Source organism: Martes martes (assembly GCF_963455335.1).
Source record: "Martes martes genome assembly, chromosome: 10".
Classification (NCBI taxonomy): Eukaryota; Metazoa; Chordata; class Mammalia; order Carnivora; family Mustelidae; genus Martes; species Martes martes.
In genome coordinates this window covers 87,229,125-87,243,298 of record NC_137898.1, presented here as the reverse complement: position 1 = coordinate 87,243,298, position 14,174 = coordinate 87,229,125, and the positions used below count along the sequence as shown (strand labels likewise).

At 53.0% G+C, this 14,174-nt stretch overlaps 1 protein-coding gene across 1 annotated transcript; it reads right to left on the bottom strand.

Annotated features, from left to right (window-relative positions):
• Positions 1-2,817: 2,817 nt before the first annotated feature.
• Positions 2,818-8,832, bottom strand: B3GAT1 (beta-1,3-glucuronyltransferase 1; the record flags this gene model as incomplete). The annotated part of the gene is made up of 5 exons (XM_080817078.1): positions 8,742-8,832; positions 8,430-8,576; positions 4,668-5,176; positions 3,676-3,972; positions 2,818-2,904 (listed from the first exon to the last, which is right to left on the bottom strand). The coding sequence occupies exons 1-5, from the start codon at positions 8,743-8,745 to the stop codon at positions 2,818-2,820; spliced, it is 1,044 nt and encodes a 347-aa protein (XP_080673204.1). The 5' UTR covers positions 8,746-8,832.
• Between the last annotated feature and the right edge of the window lie 5,342 nt (positions 8,833-14,174).

The following is a 14,174-nucleotide window of genomic DNA, read 5'->3' as shown; positions in this document are numbered from 1 at the left end:
CCATCGAAAGTGTAAGAGGCTGGGGAACGTCTTGCAAGGTGTCTCAGGGTTCTCACAGACAGGATCCCACTGGATGGTTTCACGAACGCTGTGGGAAGTTAAATCCATTTCAAAATCGGCAGCCAATGCTATTTTTTGAATGTTAGGTTGCTGGACTGACTCCTACCCACCCACCCAGAAGTGGGTTCTCAGCAGTCCTCAGACTGGTCCTGTGAGTTTAAACGGGGGGGGGGGGATGGGGGGGCTGTTAGCGTTAAAAAATAAACACCTCTTCAGTAGGCTCAGGCCTTTCCCTTTCCTCCACTTGGGAGGAAAATTGTGCTTCCAACTTTCAGGAGCATGAGTGAGAGAATCAGAAGAGGCCTGTCCCTGTCACAGGCCTCTCCTGGTGCAGGGGGCAACACATGCACACTATTCTTTCTCTTGGGGGTGGGTGACCAGGGAGAGAGGAGGACAAGCATCAGGCTTGCTCCTCATGCTCTCAACTTAGGGACAATGGAGGTTCTCGTTCCCATTTTGTGTTTAAAATAGAATGATTTTCCAAAGTAGTGTGTGCTCAGGTTTCCTTTCCCCTCAGGGTCCAGATGATCTCTGCCCCTTTTCCACAAATCCTTCTGTTAACCCAAAGCCCTTACCCCTCCCCCCCACCCCTCCCAACCAGAGGCAGGAAGGAGTATGGAACTGCCCCTACCTCTCTCTTCTTTCCACCTTGTCCACCCCTGGCTCACTTTAGCCCCTGAGGTCTGTGGTTCTCAAGGGCTCCAGAAAGAGGGCTCCTAACCTCCCCAGTCCCAGCCCAGGCGAGGGGCCCTGGAGCCCCGTGGACAGTGGGGAGGCAGTGTCTAGGCAGGGGCCTGCATGGTCTTAGTCCAGGTCAGTCCATGACCTGTGCTGGCTCAAGGGCCCACCTCCTTCTCTGTACTGGAAGGAGCAGGCTTGGGGATGTGGGGCCAGAGTAAGGGGCTCCACTCCTACCACAGCCTGAGGTATGGGGGAGCCTGATGGCAGGCTCAGGTTCCCCTCATGCAGGGTGGTCACCAGTTGGGATCAAAGACAGCCTTATGCTCTGGAAATGAGAACCAGAGGAAAGCCAGAGAGGTATGTCTACTTGAGAGCAGCTCTCTGAGGAGGGGAGGGGGTGTTCCTGATGCCTGGGCAGGGGGCTGCTCTCCAGTCTTCAGAATTCCCTGGCTGGATGGCCTGTGCGGTCGTGCTGGGCCCCAGGAGCAGGGAGCCAGGGCAGGCCACACTGCACTTTATAGCCGGGGTCTTTTCACCTCTCTCCCAGCCTGGCCTCACTCCAGGGCTTCAGTGCCCACTGTGTCTGCTCCCGCAGGCTCTGTCAGTGCAGGAAGCTCTGGGGAGGCATGCTGGGGCACTGGTTCGCTGGCTGGCATGGCTTGGCTAGCAGCTGGGCCCCTGGTCATGCTAGATGGAAGAGAACAACAGGTCTGGGATTTCTGTGCTTTAGGTTCTCCGTCCTTTGTCCTGGCATCAAGCTGGGCTCTCTCTGAAGCTCCCAGAATAGAAAGTAGAATGATGGTGATTCCTTAGGAGTTTGCCTCGGAGGGACCATCAGCCATGGGGAGAGGATGGAAGGCCAGGCACAGGATCTGAGAAGGATGCTCCTGTGAAGGGGCGAGGAGGAATATAGGTGAGGCATGACGTGGGGAGGCAAGTGAGGGGCAGACGTTCTGGCCAAACTGCCTAATCCTGAGCCCCCATCAGAGTTCACCATCAGAGACCCAAAGCCCAACCCTCAGGGTCTTCTGTGAATCCCTTATTAAGAGGCAGGTGGGTTCTTCTGGTGACCAGGTGAGGAGGCAGGGAACAGGGCTCTAGACTGATGCATTTTCAGCTGCATTGGTCAAGCTGATCTTTTGGTTCAGGGCACAAAGCAGGCAGACTGACACCCTGTGGTCTCCTGTGGGCAGGGCAGTTGTGAACATGATAGGAAAGCTGAAGCTTAACTCTGGGGCCAGAGGACTGAGGTGTATCCCGCTGTCTGAGCTCCCACCTCTGTGATGACATAGAAAAGCCCATAGAAACTTCCTGACTTGGACAATCAGCTGGCACAATTCATCTCATATAGCTTCTCTGAACACCTTTTCTTTACCTCTAAAATATAGATAGTTTCTGTGGCCTACTTCCATAGAAAGTTTTAAAGAATCAAATAAAAATAGCAATACCTATATAAGACTCCTTGGGTACCAAAGATTGTTCCTGGTGCCCCCCAAAACCCATTTTACAGATCAAGAAACAGACTGAGAGAAAGCAAGTTAAGTCAAAGGGTGAAAAGCGGTAGGCCTGGAGGCTGAACTAGGCTCTAGGGTCCCTGCTTTCAGCCCAGCCCTACATGGTTACTACTAGGAGACACATGGATGTGCTTGATGAGGTGGAGGCAGGGAGCGAGGGGTCCCTGTCACAGCAGCATGGCTGAAGACCACAGGGGAACACAGAGCCTTGGAGAAAGAGTCTACATAGCACCACCCTGCAACGGGACTGGAGTTGTGGCCAAGATAATAGCAGTAATGACAGGAGGTTGTCATGAGGCCATGTCTAGAAGGTGAGGGCTTCAAAGGAGCTGGTGGCAGAAGGACCCAGCTGTGTGAGGGAAGTTGGTTCCTGTTAACTTCCAGGTGGCACAATGGGACGGGGACTTCAGCTATGCCCCTTCCGCTCTTGCTCCCTTTTGCCCTGTCCTCCCACAATTAAAAACCGAAAGGAAAAGCCTCTGCAGATTTATTCTGCATCCAAACTTGATGTGCATCGAGTGTGTGGTTTACTCTTGTCCCTGCCATACCTGTATCCGGGGGCTCAGATCTCCACAGCAGGGTCAGTGAAGCCTTTTTTCCCCTCATTCACCAGCACTGGCTTCTCTGTCCGTGTGTGCCAGACCAGGATCTGTGTGTCCAGAGACATGAAACAACATGGGGCAGGCCCCCCCTGACCTCAGCCCACCACCTCCCTGCTCACTCCCATGCTTTGCGAGTACTTTTCCTGCCCCTCCTGTTCTGACCTCCTTCCATCAAGATTTTCTCCATTGTTATTCCCACCTACATCCCCCACCCCCACATTCTTGCTGTTTGTACATATGATGCATTCAAAATATGTTGGAAACAAAAGGTGTATAGCTACAGAAAATAGATCAGTTCCAAAATCTCTTGCTTTTTGTCTTCCCCTGTGTTTCTTCATAGGTCTCTCCAGAGAGGGAAGAATTTCTTCAGGAGGCTTTGGAACAAACTAGTGATAGTTCAGGCCCTAGCTAGAGAGTTCCAAACCAGAAGCAGTGTGTGCCTGTCCACGTGCATGCATGCTTGTGTGCACCCATGCATGTGTGTGCATGTACCCAGGCAGGCACTTGTTCGTACATATGTGTACACACGTTTGGCAGGGCGGTTGTGGAGCCTTGCTGTGTGGAGGTTTGGGAGGAAAGGCAACCCTTGGCCCTGCTCACTGACCACCACCCTCTCTATTTCCCTGCTTCGCTTTAGTGTGACAGCCTTGGATGGGATAAACTACCTTCCTAGGAGGTTGTTCTAGGAAGGCATGGCTCTAGGCTGGTCCTTTGCAGGGCTGTTTTGAGGTCTTTATTTCCTTCCCTCTGATCTGAAGGAGGGTTTGGATGGGCTGGAAAAAGCATGCATTATAGGTGTCAGTTCTGGGAGGGTTTACCTTGGTGCAGTTGGCTGCCTTGGGCTCCAGGTCATTGAGGGTAACAAGTTCTCGGAGGAGGCTGCTTTCTTGGTAGCCTCCTTTCACACCACGCAGCTTGAAGTAGGCCTGGCTACGCTGTAGAATGAGCCTCAGGTTGACGGCAAATCCAGCCATGTCTATTGCAAATGGTCGGTGTGGGTCGAACACTGTCTTCCAGCCGACCACCTTCCCTGCCCCGTTGACCCGTGGGGCCTCGTACCGAAGGCCACCAACGAAGGCAACGGGCCACACAGACACCCTCCTGGTGCTGCGCATCTACAAGAGGGGATCCAGAGTCAGGGCAGGTGGCACTGCTGATGGGGAATGGAGCCTGTCCCCAGAGAAGGGGAACTTGATTAACTCTATGCAGACAGGCCATCTGAAGCCATACCAGGGGATCCAGCCCAGCCCTGTCTCCAGATGCATTCTCCACAGGGGGCTCCTATAGGGAAACCTGCCTCACTGTGAACAAGGCCTGACCTCCCACCCAGCTGACATGCTTCTTCTCTGCCAGACTTGCAGCCCAGCTTCCTCTCCTGCAAAACCTCCATCTTCCCAATTTAGAGTCTAAAATGACTCCTTCCCCTGCTCCAGACTCCCATGACTCACAAACGCCAAGGACAAGCTGTTCTACATAGAGCGACCCCACTCGAGGCCTTTACTGAGACTATGCTTCTAAGGCCAAGACTTTGGTCTAAGAACTTCACCCTCACCAACTTTCTTCCCTTTAACTAGCAGTGACGGCTAAAACTTGCAGCGAGTTTTCTCCATCCCTTCCCTGGTTCCCCGCAGTCTACCCCGACCCCAATTGGCACTGGCACCCGCCCCCACCTCCAACCCCGCCAAACCCTAAGTTTTCTCTATGTGCCCATTTCAAAGGGCCCCTCAGGAGGAGTCCCGGGGCCCCACACCAGAGGCCCTGAGCCGGCATCCCCCCCCTCACCTTCCCCACCTTCTGCCCCGTCCCACACCTCCTCAAAGAGCTCCAGACTGTAGGTGTTGTCGTCGTCGGCGAAGTAGACCACGCCCGGCTGGCTGGAGTTGCGCGGGAAAGTCTCACGCAGCCAGCGCAGGGCCAGGTTGCGCTGCATGGTACCCCGCGGGATGCGCGGGTCGCGGGCATCGCCGCGCAGCTTGTAGTTGCGGGGCGTCTCCACGTGCAGATGCGTGTAGTTGAGGCCGGTGTCGCGCAGCAGGCGTGCGGTGAGCGGCGTCCGGCGCGGCGCGTCCTCCACCACCAGCCAGTGCAGGTTGGGCACGTGCAGCAGCGTGTTGGCCATGCGCGTCAGCTCAGCCTTCTGCACCGGGCGGCTGTAGGTGGGCGTCACCACGTGGATGGTGGGCAGCGTGTCAGACCACGGCGGGGGCCGTGTGTACACGTACTCCGTGCGCACTACCTCCACGATGTCGCGGTCCGACATGCAGTATTCCCGGGGGTCGGCGCCCGGCGGCGCGTCGCGCCGGGGGTCACTGCCGTCATCTGTGGGGTTGGGAGACACACGGTGTGGGGACGGACCGCACAGGCCTGGCTCCGGCCTCAGGTAGTGGGCAGGAGGCCACCAGCCCCGCTAAGACAAACCTCTCCTCCACTCCTGCAGGATTGTCATCCGAAACCTGCCTGGGGCTCTAGCTTTTAAGCTAAGAGAGAAAGCTGCATCCTTGGAATTCTCTCGGGCATTTTCCTAGTTCTGACTCCCAAAAGGACACAGAAATAACCTCTTCCTCCTTCTCACATTTGACAGCTCTGTAGCTATTTGAGCGTGGCTGGCCAAATTCCAAGACTGCCTTCCCACTTCCGAAATGTGTTGGGTTTTATGTGACACAGTGTCCTGACGCTGCCCACTCTAGTGCCCTGCCCTCCCCATCTGGCCAGAGCTGCCTGCACTTGCCCCCTGCACTGGTGTAGCTGCCACAGGGCCCCAGCCCAGCCTTAGGATTTTTCTAGCCACAGCACACTCTGGACTCTACGAGCCTGACTTTGGCTCAGCCCGATTTTTCACAAATTTCTACTTAAGTGGGGCCTCCCCCTTCCTGGTCTTATGAAACCTGATGTAGAATTTCATCCTTAAGTATCACATTTCCTTCCAGGGTTATGCCTAGGGTTGTGAGGATAATTGCGAATCCTGAACTCGTTGTTTGTACTTTTAGATGTTCTTAAATTTTGGCCTACACCAAAAGACAGAGTGGAAACCTGGTTTAGCTCTTCTGCTGCTTCCATGTCGATCTCCCGATCTGTGCATTCTGGACTCCTTCAACCGTCTGGGAGATTAGCTGTATCACTGACCCCAGCTGTGCTAACATCCTTCTAGTGTATAAGCGTTACTCCCCGAGACACCACGAGGGACAGTGTGTAGAACCTTGCAGAGCCCTGGCCTCTGGTGAAACACTCACAGCCACGGGGAACCCATTCCTTCCTGAAGGCAACCTGTTCCGGCTGGGGCAGCTCTAACCCAGCATTTTTCTAGATCCTGGACATTTTCCTCATTACTGATGCTAGTAGTTCTATCAAGAGGGGGAAATCAGGGCCATTGGTATTCTTGTTTTTAATGAGCCCCTCCTCTACAAGTTATGTCTTTTTGTTTGAACAACTGTGTGGCCCTCACTGCTCTCACAGCATCTCAGCAGGAGGTGGTAAAAGTCAAAGGACATACCGCAGAATCTGAATGCCAGCGCTCAGACCCTGTCCAGTTCTATCACTAACTACTGCCCTTGGGCAGGTTCCTCAGCTTCTGATGCCTCAATGTTAGCAACTGTAGTATGGAGCTAATAATAGCATCAACTTTACTGAGTTACTCTAGGACTAAGTCAATATATGTAAAAGACTCAGAACACTGCTAGGCATGTTCTCTTTCCTTGTGTATAGAGGGAGGACAGTTGCCAGCCCTGTGTCTGCATGGCTTCACGCAGCCGGAGAAGGGATGAAAGAAGCATTCTCACCATGGGGTAGAAGTATGGTCCCAGGGAGGATGCTGGGAGTCAGCTATTCTGTCACCTCTCCTCCTTCCTATCGCTGTCAGCAGATGGGGTGTGTATGGTGCTTGTATGAGGTGTGCCGCTGGGCTCTTAGGGAGTTCACGCAGGCCAACAGTACAATAAGACATACAGTGATGGAACCTGCAACTGGGGCAGGAGACACCATGCCCCAAGGGTATGAACGCACACGTCAGGAGACTGGCTCAGCCTCTGTTGATTAAAGTCGACTTTTTGGAAGGGTTTTGGGGGTCAAACTGGGAAAACAACAAAGTTGAGGTAAGAGAGATGGGTGTTGGGGATTCTGATCAAGATATATAAGGGTTTATTTATTCTGCAGTCAGTGAAACTGAGGCCTGGGAAGAAAGATTTAAAGCCATCTTCCCCACTTTTTCTTCCATTTAAGTCCTCCCAAACAGGTGGGTCTGGGCCCTGGGAAGGTTCTCCATGCCTTCTGATCTGGCCACAGTGTGATCAGTGTGACAGCCCTTTGTGCTGTCTTCAGGGCTTCTGCAATGTCTGAGTCACAAAGGCCTCCCAGCCACCCTGACATGATTTCAGAGGCTTTCGTTCAGCCCCTCTTGGTATACTCAGGAGACAGAATGCCAGCTCCACAACCCCAGGCAGCAGCATCAGTGCTTAGCAAAACATTCTGACACCTCTGACCCTAGAGCTCTGCCAAGAATGGAATCCACATATTATGTCACTTTGCATATGGTAGCTTTAACCCTTCTGGAATGATGTGGTTGTAGGATAACAATTCCAAAATGAAGAGCACCAAAGACAGATGGTGGAGGATAAATGTCAGGAGAGGCTCTAAGTGCTCAGCATTGGGCAGTGGGAATTCCTTGATCTTCAGCCTGGAAAGTCTTCCTCATGGAAGCTTCAGGAACTGCTGGTGCTGAGCAGGACCCACTGCATACCTGTGGAGCAGCCTGACTTCTGACTAGGATTTTTGACTACTGACGGCATCCAAATTACTCGGGCTTACGAGCTCCATGTTAGATCTGCAGGCCCTACCCTGGATCCAACCACTCTTTGGGATGGGCCTGGGTGCTTTTTTATTTTATCCTGTAATATGATGTACATTCAACAGGAGAATTGCTGCCTTAGAGGATTGAGTCTGTGTGTGTGTGGAGTACACTGGAGGGTAGAAGAGTGTGAGATGAGAGACCAAGGAATGAGGGGGCAGGCCAGACGAGGGGCACATGGAAGGGGCCAGGGTACAGGGAACCCAGTGTGAGGAGGAAAGGCAGCCTGGTGGAGGGGAAAACTCTGGACTCAGAGCCAGGAGAACCTCGTTCCAGCCTGTTCATTCACGAGTGCTTTGTGGGACTTTTTCTCTATCCAGGCCTATTTTCACTAGGTAGGACTGACTAGGTCAGGGTTGCCTAAGTAGGAAAAAGAACCAAACATTATGCTCTTCCTGAAGAGTTTTGAAACACAGGCCAGAAATCCTGTCCATCCATCCTTCGCTACCCACAGCTGAGAGCAACCAATCCTCCCACGTCCTGAGACTGGATGCAGAGCTGTGCATGGGGTCTCTGCATGTGTGTCTCTGCATATGTGTGTGTGTTTCTGGGCATACATATGTGTGGGGACATTCTTCACATTCCCAAAGGAACCAAGACATCCCTAAAGGTAAGGTCATTGACCTCCCAGCTGCCTAATAAATGAAAACATGAGCTCCATCATTGTTGGTTGTAGTCATTCTTACAACAGATGCCTGGCTGGGACTTGGGGCCAGAGGTTGGGGGGCTCACCCTTGTGCGTGGTGAGCAGAGGCGCGATGGTGCTCTGGTGCCACACAGTGACAAGTAGTGTCCAGGGCAGTACGATGAGGACAATCGCAAGGATGTCCCGTCTTTTCGGCATCTCCAAGGCTGGCTGGGCCCACAGCTCCTCGTTACCTGAGCGGCGGCAAGGTCAGGAGAAGGGTGGCCCCAGGGGCGACGGCAGCAGACAGTGGAGAGCACAGGGGAGAAAAGAATAGGAATGGGCCGGGCAGGCCAGGCACAGGGAGGGCAGAGAAGCCGAATGTTGGCTAGCAGGTCTTACCAGCGCTCACAACCCACCCATTGCGGAAGCAGGTTTGCGGAGTCTGGCCAGACCGGAGACTGAGAAGGGGTGGCTGTCCAAGGGCACGATCAGGAACCCTGTGAAGTGGACACCTGCAAGAGAGAGCAGAACAGGATGGCCAGAGACCTGGGGCCTTGCTGTGGGGCTCACAGCATTAAGGTTTTCCGAGTAGAGCGTGGATTGCCATCTCCCTGAGGACTGCCCCAGCTTGCCTGCCTGAATGAAATGAGCTTCTGTCCCCCCCAGGCATGGGGACATGGTGGTGCCCAGTTACATGATTCAGCACGGCACAGAAGTTACAGGCATGGCCTTGAGACACACGTGCCTTGTTTTAAACCCCAACTCTGCCACCAACAAGCCATATGCTCTTTACCAAGTTATGGGTGCTCTCTGCACCTCTCTGTTTTCTCATCTGTGAAATGGGGTATGATCACTACCTATTTCACAAGGTTTTGAGAATTAAATCAGTTCATACCCACAAAGGCCACAGAATGGCATCTGGTACCTTGAGTGAGTAACTCAACTCAGGACCTGTTAGCTACTCCGATGTCCACATGCGTCCAGATGGTTTCTTTCATAGCCTAGATAAAGGGGTCAACTTTGGGGTGAGGGCCAACAAAAGATGTTTTGGGGGATAGGCCCCAGAAGGAAATGCAGCAAGTGCCTTCCCTTTGTCAACATCACGTTGGGAATTTTCGTGAATTTTACATGGCTTGGGTATCAGCAAGGTGAAGAGGGTCCCTGTGGAGGCTGCCATATGCTGAGGAGACAGCACTCACAATGCAAACAACGGGGTTCCAGGAGAGATTCCCTTTCTATAAGTAGGGTGAGCCCGCTAGCCTCCTCAGTTCTGCAGAGCGAGTGTCTGTCAGCAGTATCCTTCTCTGGGCCTTGTCTTGTGTGACAAGGACAGCAGGCACAGAGCCCTCATGACCACCATGGAGACTGTCACACCCTATTCTCTGCCTTCCTTTCTCCTTCGGTGCTGAGCCCTGTGCAAGATGCAGGATCGGCAGCCCCTGGCTGGTTCTGGCATGCCCACTGCCTCTAGTGCCCAGCCCTGGGCAATGATATGCCTTGGAAATGGCAGCTGCCCCGTCCAGCCCCGGGAGCACATGCTCTCCCCCTCTGGCAGTGTCAAGAGCCAAGGTCAAGGAGAACCTCTGTCCGATCCCCACCCACCCAGCTTGGGAAACAGCGTGTTTTCCTCTCCTTGTCTGGTCCTCTCTCCAAATAGTTTTGTCACCTTGTGGAAGAAGTATGTCTTCCAGTGAAGAGCACCGCTGTTTCCAGGGTCAGCCAGCATGGCCCCGCCAGCCACCTACCTACGAGAGGCCTGTTTTGCCTCCACCATCTCCTTGTAGGCAGGTGGTAAACAGGCTGCCCCACCTTCCTCAGGGAAATGGAAGGTCCCGCAGGCTGAAATGTTACAGGCAGGGACAAACGATGTGGACACAGAGCAGGGAGAATAATTCTAAAACTCCTCTTTTGTTGCTCTCCCCACCGCCAGGTGACAGAGCCCAATGTCCTACCCCAGGAGGCTTATCTGATTCTTGTGTGCTCAGTAGGACAAAGTGGAGTGACCTCTCGCTACCCCCAGCCTGCGCCCCCCACCCCAAGGCCACGGACAAGGCTACAAAGAGCTGAGTCAAGGCCTCGGTTTGGCTGGGTGATCTCAGGCCACATTTGACGGAGAACAGGGGAGCTCCTAGAAGGCCTGGTTGGGAGAGTTCCTTTGGATTCTTAGTGATTCAAAAAGGAGCTTTTCCAAATGTCCTTCATCTTGGGGAGGGTTAATTCCAGGTGGAGAAAGCACCAGAGAGGCAAGCTCCAGGCCAATCTACTGCATGCACATTCAGCCTGCTCAGTGCCTGCACTTGCCTACTTTTACATTTTTCCCCTCTGGGCAGCCTCTTATCCCAAGCCTCCTACCTCTGGCGCTTGCTCAACCTTCCCAAGCTTGCCTGCTTGGGCTGTCGTTAGTAATAACAAGCTGTTAGGCAGCACTTGGTGATGTTCAGAAATGACACTCAACACATCACACTCAATCCTCATGGCGCCTCTGGCCACAGGTACCGTTGTAACCCCATTTCACAAGGAAGTCATTGAGGCCAGAGAAGGTCAGTGCTTGTCCAAGGCTGCAATCAGGTCATGGTAGAGCCAGATGTAAGTGCTGATCCTTTGCCTCCATGCTGTCAGTGGGACTATAGGAAGAGAGGTTCCAAGTCCTAGAGCCTCAAAGCCGGCTCAGGTGCAGGGTGAGCACAGGTCTACACAAAGACCTTGGCCTAGAGCTGCTTCAGAGCCAACCTTCTTCGTGAAAGCTGCCTCCACCGTGGGGTCCAAACACTTCCCTGGAGGTGGGAGCAGGAATCGGGTTCTGGGGCAAGGATATAGGCAAGGGTGTAAGGGGGCTCTAGAGATAATTTTGATCCCATCTAGTCTTTTTGGTCAAAACACCTATGAAAGGAAAGGGAGGAGGGAATGAGGGAGAAAAGCTCTAAAAATAAACTTAGCAATAAACCCAGTTGTGCATTAATTACTCTGGAAGCCATTACGGCTTGAAAACCCCATAACTTTAATGGAGGCTATTATAAGCATAGTAGCAAAATCGTGGAGCTAATTACCAGGCAGTTATTAAGCCGCACAGAGAGCCCTCAGCCTTGGAGAAAGTTGGCTGGCCAGCAGGGGGCAGGTTTGTGGAAAGTGGGACCTGGGGCTGGGGAGGGTCCTGGGAGTTGCATCTACTCCTACCCCAGACCTGGGCTTGGGTGGGAGATGGGAGTGCAAGGATGACCACCTCGCCACAGCCTGCACTTCTGTTTGTGCCTTGTGGGGAGGGCAGTAGCTTGCCCGTGGTTGCAGGCTCAGACCTCAGAATTCCTTTGGGCCCTTACTGGCTAGGGCAGAAGAATCAACACAAAGATAGAACAGGTGCTTGGCCACACCCAGAGGCCAGCAGAGGGTAGGAGGCAAGGTCAGGAAGAACGGGTTGCTTGAGGAAGCGTTGAGTGGAGGCTGTGAGGGGTGGCTGACAGGAAACTGCAGGGGCCTTACTGCGGCCATGACTCTCCATCTGACACTGGTCACCCCTGTGTGTGACAAGCCTCAACCTCAGGTTGAGACCTTTAGGCCTCTGTGACAATGAAGAAATGCCTTATGTGGGAAAAGTGGGGTCAGGTGGACATTCAAGGCAGGAAGCCAAACTAACAACTTTGTATGGAACTCAGTTATGATTTAATAGCTATGGAGAGTGTCCATGTCTGGGAAGACCTATTTATAGGAACTTGTCTCTGGGGTTAAGGGTGTCATGGGCTGTGTATGAGAGAACCAGGGGGCATCTGGGATCCTGAAGGAAGTGCCCAAGAATGGGACACAGACAGTCAGGCCGAGCAGGAGATGCTGGGCCTGGGGAGGGAGAGCTGGAGGCCAGGTTGGCTTCAAGGCTGAATGATTCCAAATGGATAGAAAGGCTTCCTCCTGAGCCTACAGGTGTTCAAACGAAAACCACATCAATGCCCCTAGTCCCTGAAGAGGAGCGTTATTTAATTACATTCAACAAATATTAACTCAGCATCTGTAGTGGGCAGGCACTGCGTCAGGTTCTATGGGCAAAGCAAAGCAGCAGCATGGGAGAGGGAGGTAGGGGCTTCCTTCCAGGATCTCACAGCCCAGAGAGAGGGAGGTAGGGACTTTACACAGGTGTCTGCGAGGCTCCCATAACAACACTCAGGGTGACGTGTGACAAGTACTCATGTTGCAGAGTGCATGTGTGTGCATGTGCGTGCGTGTGTGTGTGTGTGTGTGTGTGTGTGTCTGATGGAGGTTAGTTACAAACAAGCTCAGAAACCATCCAAGCCACTTGTCTCTGGAGGATGTTAAAGCCATGTCACCCAATCAGACTGGGAACAGTAATTGGCTGGTCAAAGGAATCCATTAAAGTGAAGAGTCCTTCAAAATAAGCACGTATGATACATGTTTTAACTTAAGTAACTTTTAAAGAGCCAAGAGCTCAATAGGTGATGTTTTCCCAGGACTGCCCTGTATGTGGTCACTTTCCCCAAATCCAAACCACTCAGCACTGGCTAGCTTGTTTTGACACAGGGCCTTGGCCTTTCCTAGAGCCAGGAGACAGCTGAGCTGAGTTCCATGTTGCCTTTCTGACATCCTCCTCACCACCACACACTGCCTGTGCCCTCCAGCACCGATGTCTTTGAAGTGGTCCAGGACCTGAAGGATACCTGGTGAGCAATTCAAGTGCTGTATCCTCTAAGATTTTTTATTACATTTTTTATGACACACATCTTCACCTAATTTGGAGAATTTTTTCCCTAGAGTCATCTTATGGAGTGTTTTGAGAGCATCCAACTTATTTTTCATAGAGACAACACATTTATTTCTTTGCAATATTTGGTTCCTATAATATCCTATGATGGTGACAGCAAGCATGACCATTGTAAACAGGCTGGGAGCAATCATTATGGCCTCCCCATAAGCGTGCGGCTCAGCTGGTACAAGCGGGAGTGGGCCGCCAGAGGGGAGGTCCAGCATCATGCTTGCACAGGCAGCCGTTCCTGTGCTTTACAGATGGGGTGGAGAACATCAGTCACGTGTGCAGTCAGTCGAGGAAAGGCTGGTTAAGAGAGCTTCTGCTGTATGTGTGAGGGGAAAAAGCTGTCCTCTGTCATCTGGGAGCCTGAGACACTGGGGCTGATGAGGCAGATGCTGAGGCCTCCCCATGCAGAAGCACAGCCAGCCTGACTGGTCTGGGCCCAGAAGGAGGGGGTGGGTGGGTGGAGAGAGCTAGGGCAGCCAGAGTGGCTAGGGAAGGCACCAGGCCTTTGACATGGCAGCAGGGATGTGGCAACAGGAGGCAGAGAGAGGGGAAATTTTAAAAGAAGATAGGTCAAGGCTCTAGTGCTACCCTTTAGTCCAAGACAGCGCACCTCTCAAAGAGAGGCACAGACTTTGTCCCTGAGACCCGCAGGAGCCCCTAATGGGATCAAGGGATTAGTATTGATTCCTCTGCCACTGCTCAGGAAAAGCCCAATGCCAGAGCTAATCAGCGCCTGGGCCAGTCAGTCCATACTTCATTAACCTAGCCCCAGTCTTCTGTCCCACCACCCGGTCCCGGCTACCCCCTCTCTCCATCCCCCAACCTGGTCCTGGCTTCCAGCCACCAGCTCCTGCTGGGGAAGGGGCAGCACATAGGCATTGGACACTTGTTGGGGGAGTGTCCAAGGAGCTGCAGTGAGCAGGCTTCCTGCTCCTCTTCTTCCTCTCTTGTCCCCATGACCTCAGAAAAAGTGAAGTGAGGTCCTGTGGGACACCTGGTTGGGACTGTAAGCCTTCCTTGTAACAGCCTAATGCTGGGCCAACAGGATTCATCTTCCTTTGATCTTCACAACAGCCCTGTGAGGAGGGCAGGA